At 50.2% G+C, this 14,359-nt stretch overlaps 1 protein-coding gene across 1 annotated transcript in view; it reads left to right on the top strand.

The window, feature by feature from the left end:
* Positions 1–14,359, top strand: part of LOC136140335 (polycystin-1-like protein 2) — an 86,164-nt gene that overhangs the window by 44,460 nt on the left and 27,345 nt on the right. The window contains 9 exon segments of the mRNA XM_065898405.1: positions 98–150; positions 152–219; positions 1,259–1,385; positions 2,079–2,210; positions 5,114–5,336; positions 5,895–6,035; positions 6,038–6,089; positions 9,971–10,199; positions 12,319–12,420. Of these exon segments, the coding sequence (XP_065754477.1) occupies positions 98–150; positions 152–219; positions 1,259–1,385; positions 2,079–2,210; positions 5,114–5,336; positions 5,895–6,035; positions 6,038–6,089; positions 9,971–10,199; positions 12,319–12,420 (1,127 nt within the window).

Raw genomic sequence — 14,359 nt, 5'->3', positions numbered from 1 at the left:
GTCCCCGCCAAAGGGCACACTAGCCTGGTGGCAGTAACCAGAGGTGGTATACGGACACCGGTCCACAGCAGTATCCCCTGCTTCCTTTTCCAGACAGCCATAGTGCCCCAGCTGCTGGGAGCTGTGGGGCACATGCAGGCCGCCGTCCTGCCGGGGGGGACTGCCCAGGGGCCTTCCAGCCACGCTGGCCGCCCCCTCCATCTCCGTGTACACAAACAGGTAACCGGCTACACTGTGGTATCCCCTGACCTGGCTCATGCCACACCCACATCCCAAGACCCTGTGACAGGCAGAGCCCAGGAGACCTGCCTGGCAGTGGGGGAAGTGATGGGAGCTAGAGTGGAAAGGGCTTTTCACCAAGAGAAGGTCCCCGTGTCGGGTGTTCGTGCAGCACAGGAAGGGACGTGGTGAGCGCCACGCCAGTGTCAGAGCCACGCATGTGTCCTGAGAGACGGGTCACGTTGGGCTGTGCAGGTGAGGGGGCAGAATGAAGGGGACTAGCCCACTTTTAACCTCACCCAGACTGTGTCTGGCAAGCCTGCTGCTCTGTGGACCTGTGGGGATTCCGGACGCACTTGCCTTGGGAGTTTCTCCGTGGAGCTCCTGCCTACCACTCACTGAGCCCTCCTCCAGTACCTGGGGATGCCCTCCCCCTTCCATCCCTCCCCATGACAGTCGTGGGCTGGATGACGCTGCAGGCACCGCTGAGACCCCCGGCTCCGAGCACCCTCCCTTGGCTCCTCCTGCCAGGGGTGCTCTCCTGGATCCCAGGGGCAGTTTCCCAGAGCAGCATCTGGATCAGCACTAGGGTCTGAAACCAGATCCCCTGCCTACTCAGATGGGATGAGGTCAAAGGCCAGTAAAGATGGCTTTATGGGAGCCCATGACATCAGAGGTCAAGCAGGTAGGGGAGATAAGTCTGGAGAAATGTCTACAGCCAAGCTCATTTATTCATTCAACAAAATACGTATCGACCACCATCATGAGGCAGGCGCTGCTCTAGGCACTGGGGTGCCACAGTAGGCAAAGCTGGCCACAGCCCTGTCCTCAGGGAGCCGCCAGCCCAGAGTGGAGACATTGGCTGCCTTCTGTGCTGCTCCTACCGATGTAAATATGCAGGACTATCTACAGGGATCACAAAGAGCCACCCACTCTGATGCTAAAGCCGGGACCCCTGTAGAGCAAGAGGTGGGCAGACCTTCCTCTATCTGACCTTCTCCCCTCTCTCCTGGCACCTCTGTTCTCACCTTGTGGAAAGAATACAGCCCCGGAGTTAGCGAAGCTCCCCTGTGCACGTTGCTGCTGCCAGCTCTGCGACCTTCACCCTGCCCGCTGCCCCCTCCCTTGGCTCCATGGAGGACGGTAGGGTGCCTGTGAACATAAGGGTAACAACGGAAGGAATCTCCCTGGGAACAGCCCTTTAGAGTTTGCAAAGCACCTGCACATATATTTGCTCATTTATGTTGATAACAACCCTGTCAATTATGGAATTATTATGCCCATTTTACAGGTGAGGTTCAGTGACTTGCCTGAGGCCACAAGCAAAGTGGCAGAGCTGGGGTTTAGACCCAGGCCTCTGACTCCCCAATCCATCCTCTTTCTACTGTGCTGTGGAATTTCTCCAGCAGCCCTGGTTTAATTAGTCATTGGAAAAGAAGCTCTTCAGACTTTGTTCCATAGCTAGGAAACAGTAAACTCAGGGCTCTTTCCATTCCCAAATTAGGGCACATCTGACTCTCTGCTCCTTGAGCCTCAGAGAAAGCAGACAAACTTCTTTCTCTTAGAGACTTGCTGGCTTTGCAGGAAGAAAGGCTCAGACCGTTTATAGCCCAGTAACTGCTCGGCTGTAACAAGTCTGATTGGTTCTCTAGGCCCAGCTTTCTGAAGCCACAATCCTGAAGGCAAGACACATACCAGGACAGACAGCAGCAGCTAAAGGCGGGGTGCCCTCCCAGTCACCCCACAGGGCAAGAACCACTTGCCCATCCCATTTTAGGAAACCTCATCCTTCACACAGGGTACTGGTCACCTTCCGGCCTTCGGGGCCCTTGGCTGACACTCTTTGTTCCTGGTTTCAGATGAAGAGTTTCCCAAAGAACCCATTCCCAGCGTGAAGTCACTTCGATGTCAGCGGAACTGTTGGTGGCCTCCCTCTGACCAGCCCTAGTGGACAGCTCATGCCTGTGAAGAATTTGTCGGAGGATATCGAGGTAGAGTTGGGGTGCTCTCAGAAGTCAGGAGGTGCTTCTGTCTTCTTTTTCAACTTGGTTGGGACCAAAAGTTGGTCGGTTATGGGAAAAAAAAAAAAGAAAGATTAAAGAAGAGAATCATTAAAAATGATCTTTATCCTCCCTTAAGCATTGTATTTTAACGTAAAACTATAAATGTACATCATCATCAATCTTAAGGTGTACAACTGAAAGTTTCTTTAAATCTGTTGATTGGAATTTTAATCATCTTCACTACATAAATCATCCCCTGAACATAGTTAGATTTTCTTTAAAGTGAATAAAAAATGTAGGCACACTGGTATGAGTTCAGATTCTTTTGAGATTGTAGTGACTTTTTTTCTAATCTTCTACAGTTTTCTCATCAGTGACTAATTCAATAACAATTTTTCCCCACTCATCTTCATTGAGTCTTCTCAAAGCCTTCAACTTAAGTTTTTATGCAAATAGTTCTTTTACACTCCTACTTTGTTAACTTATCACTTTATAAGAGCTATCATCGGGACTTCCCTGGTGGCACAGTGGTTGAGAGTCCGCCTGCCAATGCTGGGGACGCGGGTTCTTGCCCCGGTCCGGGAGGATCCCACATGCCGCGGACCGGCTGGTCCCGTGAGCCATGGCCGCTGAGCCTGCGCGTCCGGAGCCTGTGCTCCGCAACGAGAGAGGCCACAACAGTGAGAGGCCCATACCGCCAAAAAAAAAAAAAAAAAAAAAAAAAAAAAAGAGCTATCATCAAAACAGACCCTTACAATCACAAGTACAATGGACGTTAGCGGGTGTGGGATCAGACACAACTGTCTATTGTTGAGCATACAGCCTGACAGGCAGGAGGGGCTGCCAGGATTACTAGAGAGGAGATGTCGTAGGTTGAGTTCCTTGGAAGCAGGCACTGAGAAGGTGTTTGTGGTGCAAGATGCTTGCTAGAGATCAATGCTTGTGGCGAGTGAAGAAAGAAAACAGATTGGACAGAAGTCAGACTACAATCCGGACTCCACAAAGGCTCAGTCAACCCAGAGGGGGCTCTGCAGCAAGTAGCAGCCACCAGGGCTCTAGCAATCGTGTTTGCTATCTTCTGTATGTTATGATGTTTTGATACCTTAAAAATCTTGCTGGCGGGGAGAGACTGCCCCTCCCGGGGCCAGCCAGCTCTCTCAGAGAGAGCAAGGGCTCTGCCAGGGCACACCTTTCATGTGAACACCAACCAGTCCTGAGTCTATACCCCAACCACCCCCTTTATCTCACTCACTCACCAGGCCAATATTCAAGCTCTGCCCCAAATCATCCCAGGGCCAGGTACCAACTAGAGACCAGCCCTATAGCCAAAGTCTGCTGGAATTATTCAGACTGGCCAATCCTAAGCTGTTTTCTATGCCCTGTCTTGCCTTTCCTGTGGAAACCCCAATAACGCTGTGGACTAGGCTTTCCCCCTCGCCTGCTCCTGCATCCTGACCGAGTGCTTCCCTCGTGGCCCTGCATGGCATGGCAGGTCCTCCGCTCCTAGGGAATATAAGTAATAAATTCTTCAGGGCAGACCCTGAAGGAGCTGAGAGCTGGAGCCTGTCTGCTGACCATACTCCCTGTGACTGGGTAGGAGGTCCTTCCTAGAAGGGAGAGCTGGGTGGCATATTCCTGTGTCTACCGTAGAGGGCCACCAGGAGCAAATAAAAAGTGCATGGTGGGCATTAATCAGTCTGTTTTTAAAAGGGGATGGAGGGCATCAGTTAAGCTGGAGAGCTGATTAAGTGGAGCGTGGTTGTGAGAAATTCTAATGTAAGAGTAAAAGCAGAGGAATAGCAGCAACTAACTGGTGAGCGCTACTATGTATCTGGCACCTGACTCAGTATTTTGTATATGATAACATTCTGAATAGTCTCCATGAGTCTATGTATTCTACTGATGACAAGAAACTGAGGCTCAGGAATTCCCTGGCGGTCCAGTGGTTAGGACTCCGTGTTTTCACTGCTGAGGGCTTGGGTTCGATCCCTGGTCAGGGAACTAAGATCCGTAAGTCGTGCAGTGAGGCCAAAAAAAAGAAAAAGAAAAAAGAAAACGAAAGAAAGAAAAAGAAAAGGAACTGATGCTCAAAGTGGTCTGTTAATTGGTCAGAGGTCCCAGAGTTAATACAGGGCAGAGTCAAGATCAAACAGAGGTCTCTGTGCCTCTGCGGCCTGTGCTCCTAACTTAATCTTACTTGCTCCACTCTTTGATCGACACCACCACTAGTTCATATGCCACCCTTGTGCACTTTCTGTGCAGATGCAGCCCCAAGCTGGGGTGAGCAGCTCGATGAGTACTGGCTGAATAAACGTCCCCAAGCTATCTACATCCTCATCCCTGAGCCGTGAATACGTCACCTGACGTAGCAAAAGGGGACTTTGCAGATGTGATTCAAGTTAAAGATCCTGAAATATAGAGATGATCCTGGGTTATCTGGGTGAGCCCAGTGTCATCAAGAGGTCCTTTTAAGAGGCAGGCGGAGGGGGAGTTGACTCCAGAAAAGTAAAAGGTGATTTGATGACAGAAGCAAGAGGTTGGGTGATGCAAGGAGGGGCCATGAGCCAAAGGACTGCAGGCACCTCCAGAAGCTGGAATAGGCAAAGAAGGGGATTCTCCCCTGGAGCCTCCAGAAGGAACTAGCCCTGCCAACTGCGCCCTGTGAGACTGGTTTTGGGCTTCTGGCATCCAGAACTGTAACAGAATAGATTTGTGTTGTTTTAAGCCACCAGGTTTGTGGTCATTTGTCATGGCAGCCCCCGGAAACTAGTGGAAAGAGCAGCGCGCAGGGTGGATTTCGGGTCCCCAGGGGCTCACCCTGCCCAGCAGCCCTGACGCTCACTGGCATTCCTGTCCTCGCACACCCTTGATTTGACTGTTTCTGATGACAGATCCTGCTGCCTCAGCTTTCAGAAGGACACAGCGAGCCAACTGTGTTGAACCTGACCAGACCTGAAGCTCTGTGGGTGAACCTGACTTCAGGGGGTGTGGCTTTGGGGATCCAGCTGCACTGGAGATCTGACATCCCACTCATGCTCAGCCTGGGCTACGGCTACCACCCCAGCGTGACCAGCAACGACGCCCAAGCTCACCTCCTGCCAACGGCTGTTCCAGGTAGTCCCACCACTGGGCCAGTTTCTTGAGCTGCTTCCTGGGGGATGTGACCAGCTTAAAACTTGAGAATCAGGGCCATAGGGAAAAAGAAAAACAGAAAAACACTTGCTACATTCAGTGCTTATTTCTGTTGGTGGTATTATTACTATTACTAGGTGATATTAGGTGAACACTTGCCCTGAAGAAGCTGACAAGCACTCACAGAACTGAACTCATTACAATCCTCATAATAGCCCTTAGGGATGAAGAAGAATAAAATTTCTACTTTTCAGATAAAAACAGAGAGGTTAAGTAACTGGCCCAAAGTCACACAGCCAAGAAGGGACAGAGTCAGAATTTGAGACCTGGTCAGTCTGACTTGGCAGCTGTGCTCAGCACCCTGACTTGGGAGTGCCTCTTCTTCCATGCTCCTGGTCTCAGGAGGAGAGGGTACTCCTAGGACACCGGGGCAGCCATCAGGATCAGATTCCCTGCCAAGGCATCTTGGTGCCCCTCTCCCGTCATGTTAGTCCAGTTTCCATGAGGCTTCAGACGGATCCAGACCCCCGCTTCCTGAAGATGGGCTGTCCACATGGATCCTGAGCCCAGAGGACCTGCATTTTGGAGAAGGCATCTACTATCTGACCGTGATCCCCCAGTCTGACCTGGAGCCGGCCCCCAGCAGGGACTTCACAGTTGACATCACCAACTTCCTGTCCCATTTGTGTTCTGGGATGGGGTCCAGGGGACTTGGGACAACTCCAGGTGCCAGGTAAGGAAAGGGAAGCAAATAAGAAGGTGGTAGAGCTGAGACTCAAACCCAGGTCTGTCCGCAGAGCAAAAGCTCTAAGCGACGTGACGCACTGCTTCTCCAGAGCTCACAGAGCCCTTGGAGGCATGGGGCCCTATTAATTGCAATCAGATCCCTGTCTCAGGGCAGCTCAGCTCTGCCTCCAAGGACCCAAGCCCATGACACTGTCCTGGTGACAGACATTGGCTTTGAGGCCATCAAAAGCCATCCCTGAGGTATCAGTGTCCCCCTTCCTTCTTCCATGCCTTTGCATATGCTGCTGTCTCCCCCAGGACACCCTTCTTCCCTACCCTGCCTGGAAAACTCCCATTCACCCTTCGATCTCCCAATCCAATGCCACCTTCTTTGGGTGGCAGATGTTTTCAGTCTCCCTCTGTTGGACTTCCATACCCTCCCCAAGAACAGCAACCTCCACATCTAGTTGAAATTTGTCACACACCTGTCTCCATCCCCTACACCATATACCTTCTTTCATTCATTCTACAAATATTCACCAGGTGCAAGGCCAACTGATAGGGATACAATGATGAGAAAAACCAGTGAGCTTTCAGTCTAGCAGAGGACACAGACAAGAAGCAAATGGCACATATGTCCAATGACAACAGTCATAAGTAGTGTAAGAAGCCAGGTCCCAGCAGAGCCACAGAAGGGGACTTAAAGCCAAGCTCCTTCCGGGTTTGTTTCTGCTGCATTTTGGCTTCCTTGTCAACTCCTACTTCCAGCTGCCACACATAGGGAGCCCCCCTCAAAGTGCCAAGAAGAGACGAAGGCACGTTGAGATGTCCAAGAGACAGTGGGTCCTCCACACCTGAAGCACAGGTCTTTGTACCTCGTGAACGAGACCCTGGGTGTGTTGCAACCTTTTAGAGTCCTCGCTACCAAAAGCTTGTCTGATCCCCACGTTGCTGGCAGAATACCTGCTGCAGCCTGCCTTCCAAGGCCGGGGCTCAGAACAGGATGGTGCAGGGGCTGGCAGCACTGGCTCTGCCATCAGACAGACTTGGGTCCAATCCCACGTCATCAGTACTTGCAAGGTGACCTTGGACAAGGCACCCCACCTCTCTGAACTTTCCCATCTGCAAATGGGGATAAAGGATGGCTGCCACTTACCACAGGGTGGGACCTGGACGAGGGGACCTGGACGAGGTTAGGGGTATAAAGTACTTAATGTGGTGCCTGGCACATAGGAGGTGCTCCACAGATTAAAGTGATTGCTGTGTTAGACACTCTGAGCATAGAGAAGACAAAACTATATAAAATGGAAATCAAGCAAAACAATGGACATAGGATTCAGCATGTGGTTGGGTTGAGGGGGAGCATGGGGACGGATTGGGGGAGGACCACTTAGCTAAACGTAACTTATTGGAAAGTTCCTAGCTTTTGAGTGGAGTCATGGGTTCCCAGGTGCTTATTATGTTATTAAGAATATACAGCTACTAATGCACACATACACGAATGTGGGGTGTACAAAAGAATGTGGGGGCTTCCCTGGTGGCGCAGTGGTTGAGAGTCCACCTGCCGATGCAGGGGACACGGGTTCGTGTCCCGGTCCGGGAGGATCCCACATGCTGCGGAGCGGCTGGGCCCTTGAGCCATGGCCGCTGAGCCTGCGCGTCCGGAGCCTGTGCTCCGCAACGGGAGAGGCCACAACAGTGAGAGGCCTGCGTACCGCAAAAAAAAAGAATGTGGGGGCTGTGTTATAGTGCCAAAATTATATTAACCCAATACTGTGTACCTGATGCTCATTATATAGATGTTGATACAGAGATCTCAATACAGAGATCATTGAGGAGCCATAAATAAGTGAATGGGGAAAAAAAATAAGTAAATGCGATCACTAAGTTTGGACGGAAAACCACAACTGTATTCTCAAAATAACTAAAGAAAGTTCCAAATCTGTAAACTGCAGACCTTATCAGGGGGGAAATGCAGAATTGTTGCAAGGAGTTTGAGAACTGCATTATTTGTACATTTTTCTCGAAGGATACTAAAGGTGAAACTACTGTCACGAGGGGATCTCATGAAAATTTTCTGGTCTTTCCAGATTAATTTATGGTTTTCAAAAGGACTCTCATGCTGGAAAAGACTGGGAAAGCCACTGTCCTCCAAGTCTTTGTGAAAACCCAGGAGGGCAAAGATGTTAGGCATAAATCAGGTCTGGTCCCTGGGCTCCCAGCGCTGAGATGGTCTTGTCACTGGTACTAGCTTGGGGTTCTTCTCTGAACTAGCCCCACCCCTCCTGGGTGTGCCAAGGGTTCCTGTAAGACCCACAGCTGTATGCCAAATGCTGACCAGGATTGGGAAACGGTGAGCAAACATGGAACTAAGACCCATGTGAAATCTGTCAATAAAGCAGTTGACGCCATAGCTGTTGGAGGGGTCAACCTCCCTCGGTGGCTCGTTCAAGGTAAAAGAATTACCTGCTGGGATGTTTGGGCTGCTGCGGGCTCTTCCTCACCAGGTGCTGGGCACAGAACTTTCCGCATGCCAGTATTTTCTGTTGCCTCCTACCTTACCACCTCGTTGTGGACCCTGGAATGAAAAGGTAGTGCTGGGTTGTAGGTTTGAATTAAATCTTTACCCACCAAATGGCCCTGGGTGGATTGCAGGCTGGCTGGGGGCTTTAGGGAAGGACTGCCCCTAAGTGCAGAGTATGAATTAAGAGCCAGATGGGGGCCCTGCCCTGCCTCATCCCTGTCTCCTCCCTCCCCCAACCGCACTCCCCACACCACCAGGGACCTCGTGCCCAAGTTCCATCTACACGCCCCGTTTCCCCAAATTTTGCCACCCTTGTGCCCAGGGATGGCCACAGCAGTAGCCAGTCCTCCACAGAAGGATGACCCTGAGGAATGGGTCTGGGCAGGCCCTGTAACAGCGAATTCTGAAGTCCAGGTCCCCAAACCACCGTCTAAAAGTGGGCATGCCAGGACCAGGACTAGGTGAGGCAAGTGAGGCATCTAGAGTGCAAAATTTAAGCGGGGGATCTTTCTTGGGGTCACCTAGGACCTCGCCCTAGTCCTGGCTGAGTGGTATGTGCTGTGGTGGGCATGCCCTGCTCCGCCCCCGACTCTTCATCCTGTGCAGAAGGGCGCAGCCTGAGGACGGCTAGACTGGGACTCTCCAAAGTGTGAGCCCAGGACAGGGGTGCCACAGGTGCCTCGATCTAAGGTGGGTAAAATTTAGAGAATTTTTTCCTGGTGCCGAGACACCAGCTTAGGATTTAAATATCTGTCCTTCCCTTTTTCTTGCATGGTTCCCCCAACCTCCGTCTTTTTTTTTTTGCTCTTCAGTGTAAGATGACCAACTGTCCCAGTTTGCCTGGGACTAAGGGGGCTTTCAGTGTGAGAAGCAGGAAAGCCTCTGGCAAACTGAGATGAGTTGGTCACCCTGAATGTCCTCTCAGCACCTTGCCCATTGCCTGGCCTGGAAGGAGCCCCCGACAAATAGCTGCCCAGTGAACGAGCACCCGGTGGGAGAATGCAATGTAAGGACACATACCAAATGTGTGGTGACGGCTGCTTTTGGAGGCTGGTGGACAGAAGGGACTTCAATTTTACTCGTAATACTTCTTACCTAAAAAAAGCAGAGCAGACTGGCAAGATGGACACAGTTGCTCACTGAGGACGACAGGTGCAAAGATGCTTATTATAGACATTATTCTCTGCATTTTAAAATTAATTCTTAAGTAAATAAAAAAGCCCAAAGGAATCCCAGAGCTGGTCTCCCAGCAGCCTCCCCAGCCCCTCCCCAGGACAGTGTCCCCCCACAGTTCTCCCCACTTGAGCTCGGGCGGGCGGGGAAGTGCTCCCTGAATATCCCTACCAGGGCCTCTCTGGGGTTGCGGGGGGCCACGGACCACCCGCTCCCAGATACACCGCCTCTGCAACCACCTCACCTTCTGTGGAAGTACGTTCCTGGTCATGCCCAATGCCGTGGACGTCCGCCAGACCGCTGAGCTCTTTGCCACCTTCGCGGACAGCCCTGTGGTCGTGACCACCATAGGCTGCCTCTGTGTGGCCTACGTGCTGGTGGTGATCTGGGTGAGGAGGAAGGACGCTCAGGATCAGGCCAAGGTGAGGCTGCACAGTCCCCAGCAGCAGGAGGGAAGACAGGAGTGTCCCCTCGCAGGGGCTCCAGGGGATGGAGCCCAGGTGGGGAGCTGAGGGGCCAGCTGCAAATCCAGGCCTTGACCCCTGGAGTCATCTCAGGTAAGCTGGCCCCTCAGCCTCTTGACCAGTAAAATGTCCTTGTTCATCGAAGTATCAGGAGGAGTATGAAACTGACCTCTTATTGAGAATTTACTGTGTGCCAGGTACTACCCCCACTTAATGCTCACGATAGTCCCAAGGAGAAGGTACTGTGCGGAGAGTCCCCAAGACCACCCTCGAGTTCAGTGATTTGCTAGGACTCACAGAACTTAAAAAAGCCACTATCCTTACGATTATGGTTTATTATAGTGAAAATGGTGCAAATTAAAATCAGCAAAGGAAAGGGTCCAGGAGGGATCAGGCAAGAGCTTCTAATATTCCTCTCCCAGTGGAGTCCTAGGGACAGATGAATTCTCCTAGCAATGACGTGTGACAGCACATGTGAAGCACGGCCAACCAGGAAAGCTCCCCTGAGCCTTGGTGCCCAGGGTTTTCTTGGGAGTAAGTCCCATAAGTATGGAGCCTGCATGACTGACTTCAGTTAGTCTCCAGCAACCACTGCTCCCCATGCCTGCCTAGGTCAGACTGACAGAGCGTGGCCCAAAGCCCTCACCACAGATCACATCGTTAGCACATACTGCCTGGGGTGGCCCAAGGCCCCACGTAGTCAGACACTCTTATCAAGCAGGCTATTTCAAGGACTTAGAGGTTATCTTCCCTGAGCTGGCCAAAACCGGTCCATGCTTTGGAATGTGTGGGGTTTGGATAACCCAAGCCTGCTGAATTCACCCTTTACTGCACAGCACCTTTATCATTTTACAGAGGAGGCAAGTGAGGAGTGGAGAGGGCAATTAACTAGTCCAAAGCCACCTCCCTGCCAGGGGGCCAGAATTCGAACCCAGATCTGCCTGACAATAAGTCAGGTCTGAGGATAGAAACGAGATCAAACTATAACCATTTGTGCAACCAATTGTGACAACAAAGTTCTGATTATTTTTCTGATACATGCATCATATCTGACACATAGTAGCCTTCAATAAACATTCATGAGTGACTGGGCGCACAAATGAATACAAGGATGCATTGTCACAAAGCTCTGAAACTTTCAACATTCCCTACCGCCCCTATACACAGCAATACTTCTCAGCGTGTTAGGATGGTATGAAACTTAAAAAGATAATAGTTGCCCCATTTATCCTGCTGTCTTTGATTTGCCCAAGGGATTTAACATTAATACGTTAAGTCCCTCAGCTTTACGTTCATTCCTGGGAAGCAGACTCTGAGATGGAGTTAAGTATGCAGGGTGTTTACCAGGGAGTGCCTGGGGTCAGCCCCTGGGCAGGGAGGGAAGGAGGCAGGATGGGCAGGGGAAGAAGTCAAGCTGGGATGCAGCCCACTGACAGCTGGGGGACCCCTTGGGGAGCTCTAGAACTGTCCTGAGTTGGGTTGAGAAGCCCAGGTCTTGATCTTGGGCAATGCATCAATCTGTTCTTAGATATCGGCCTCTCCAGGATGGGGCATGACCTTGACAGAGGCGACTCTTGCATTCCTGGCTACACCACCTGGGCAACTGGGAAAACAGCCCTCCATTGACAGGAGATCTGGGCAGCTCATCACAGAGCGCTCTGCAGCTCTGACCAACTCCTGCTATTTATTTTCTGCGAAAACAACTTAACATTCATTCCTTCTAAATTCCCTTAGAGGCACAATCTGGTTACCAAGGTTATGAGAAATTGTTTATGAACAGAGTTTGCATTCATCAGCTCAAGCATCAAACATTCTCAGCTTAATATCAAGTTCATTTCCAATTTGACTACTTTGGGTGGTATTTAATAATGAATGTATTTTTTTATTTTAAAAGTCTTGGTTTTCACTGAAAACCCTGCTGTTGTAAAGAACAGTTCTCACCTGATAGAATGAATCAATAGCATACATAGTTTTGCTTTCCCCCTTTAATTGCCATGAATGCCCAACTCACTCTTGGCTGCTGTGCTGTGGATGAACCCACCAAGCAGAGCCCTCCTAATGCCATCCTTCTGTCCAGGTGAAGGTCACAGTGCTGGAGGACAATGACCCCTTTGCCCAGTACCACTACCTGGTGACAATTTATACCGGACACCAGAGGGGGGCAGCCACTTCCTCAAAGGTACCTGACCTGCAAGACACCTCGGTTGATCAGCACGTCCCACTCAGCAAAGCACCTGCCAGTCCGTTGTTGAGTTACTTTAGCCCAGTGGATTTTGTTGTAGGGTTTTTTCACTTTTGCTTTTTTTTTTTTTTGAGAAAAGTATCTTTTTGCCAGACAAAATAACACCCTAAGCCCCAATATTTAAAAATTAAGGGAGAGTTGGGGTCTGGTACTGTACTCACTGGTCTTCTCATTTAATCCTATTAAAAAATAATTCAGACAGCTGGCTACCTGCACACAAAGTGTTCACATATGAAGAACAGTCAGTAGACTATTATCAATGAATAAAGGGGAAAACAGAATTTCTAAGAGAAAGGGGAGAAAGGAAAGAAACAAACAATGGCAACCATTTGAAAACGAGCCGTGAATTACGTTTTTTAGGAAAACTGATAAGCTGGCATCCATCTGTCCCTGAGAAGGCTGACTAGAGGTCATGAGGACACAATTCCATTTGTTTATGAATTCTCTGAAATCCTTAAATTTAGCTGTGGAGCATACAGCAGGTTGTCTCTGTCATGTCTCAGCATCCTTAGTTAAGTCTGGCCTCACCCTATCACTCATGAGAAGGTAGCATCCCCTGCAGCAGCCTCCAAGCTTCCTTTACTGAAACTGTGCTCCATGGAACTCCACGGAACACAGTTTGAGAACCACAGGCACTGTGTGTACTATCCTGGAGAAATCTCCATTGTTTTTTTTGTTTTTGTTTTTTATTAATTAATTAATTTATTTTTTGGCTGAGTTGGGTCTTCGTTGCTGTGCGCGGGCTTTCTCTAGTTGCGGCAAGTCGGGGCTACTCTTCGTTGCAGTGCGAGGGCTTCTCATTGCGGTGGCTTCTCTTGTTGTGGAGCACGGGTTCTAGGCACGTGGGCTGCAGTAGTTGTGGCTCGAGGGCTCTAGAGTACAGGCTCAGTAGTTGTGGCCCACAGGCTTAGTTTCTCCGCGGCATGTGGGATCTTCCCGGTCCAGGGCTTGAACCCGTGTCCCTGCATTGGCAGGCAGATTCTTAACCACTGCACCACCAGGGAAGTCCCTGTTTTTTAAAAAAATGACATTAGGCTCCATGAGAGCAGGACATGTGTCCACTTACATTTTACTTTTTATTTTAAAAATCTTATTATTTTAATTTATGTATATATTTATTTTTATTTATTTTTATTTTTTGCGGTACGTGGGCCTCTCACTGCTGTGGCCTCTCCCGTTGCGGAGCACAGGCTCCGGACGCTCAGGCCCAGCAGCCATGGCTCACGGGCCCAGCCGCTTCGCAGCATGTGGGATCCTCCCAGACCGGGACACGAACCCACGTCCCCTGCATCGGCAAGCGGACTCTCAACCACTGCGCCACCAGGGAAGCCCTATTTATTTTTATTTAAATTAAAAAAAAATTTTATTGCTGCATCTCAGGGCCTTAACCAGCTAACATAGAGTAAATGCTCAGTAACTATTTGTTGAATAAATGCAGGAATCACTTTCATCCATCTAATGAAACATCCATCCCACTTCCATTTGACACTGAAGAGCTGACCTTACAGGGAAAGAAAGAATGAAAATCTGTGATCCATAGGCCATTTCTCTTCTTGAAGAGTTGCAGTCACCTTTCAATTGATACTGTCTTAGTTCGGTTCTCCTGGCACAGTGGTTCTCAATTGGTTGGCCCCCAGGGACAGCTAGCAATGCTGGAAGTGGTTTTGGTTGTCACAACTTGGGAGAGGAAGAGATGCTACTGGCACCTAGCGAGTAGAGGCCAGGGATGGTGCTAAACATCCTGCAGCACACAGGACAGCCCCAGAGCTGTCCTACAGTGGAGACTCTGCTGTAGAAGCCGACTCTGAAACAAGGATTCAAGCACAGGTAGTTGATTTGAGAGGGGATCCCAGGACACCACATACAGCAGTGGGAA

Source organism: Phocoena phocoena, chromosome 20 (genome assembly GCF_963924675.1).
Source record: "Phocoena phocoena chromosome 20, mPhoPho1.1, whole genome shotgun sequence".
Taxonomy (NCBI): Eukaryota; Metazoa; Chordata; class Mammalia; order Artiodactyla; family Phocoenidae; genus Phocoena; species Phocoena phocoena.
This window is presented reverse-complemented; position numbering and strand designations above follow the sequence as displayed.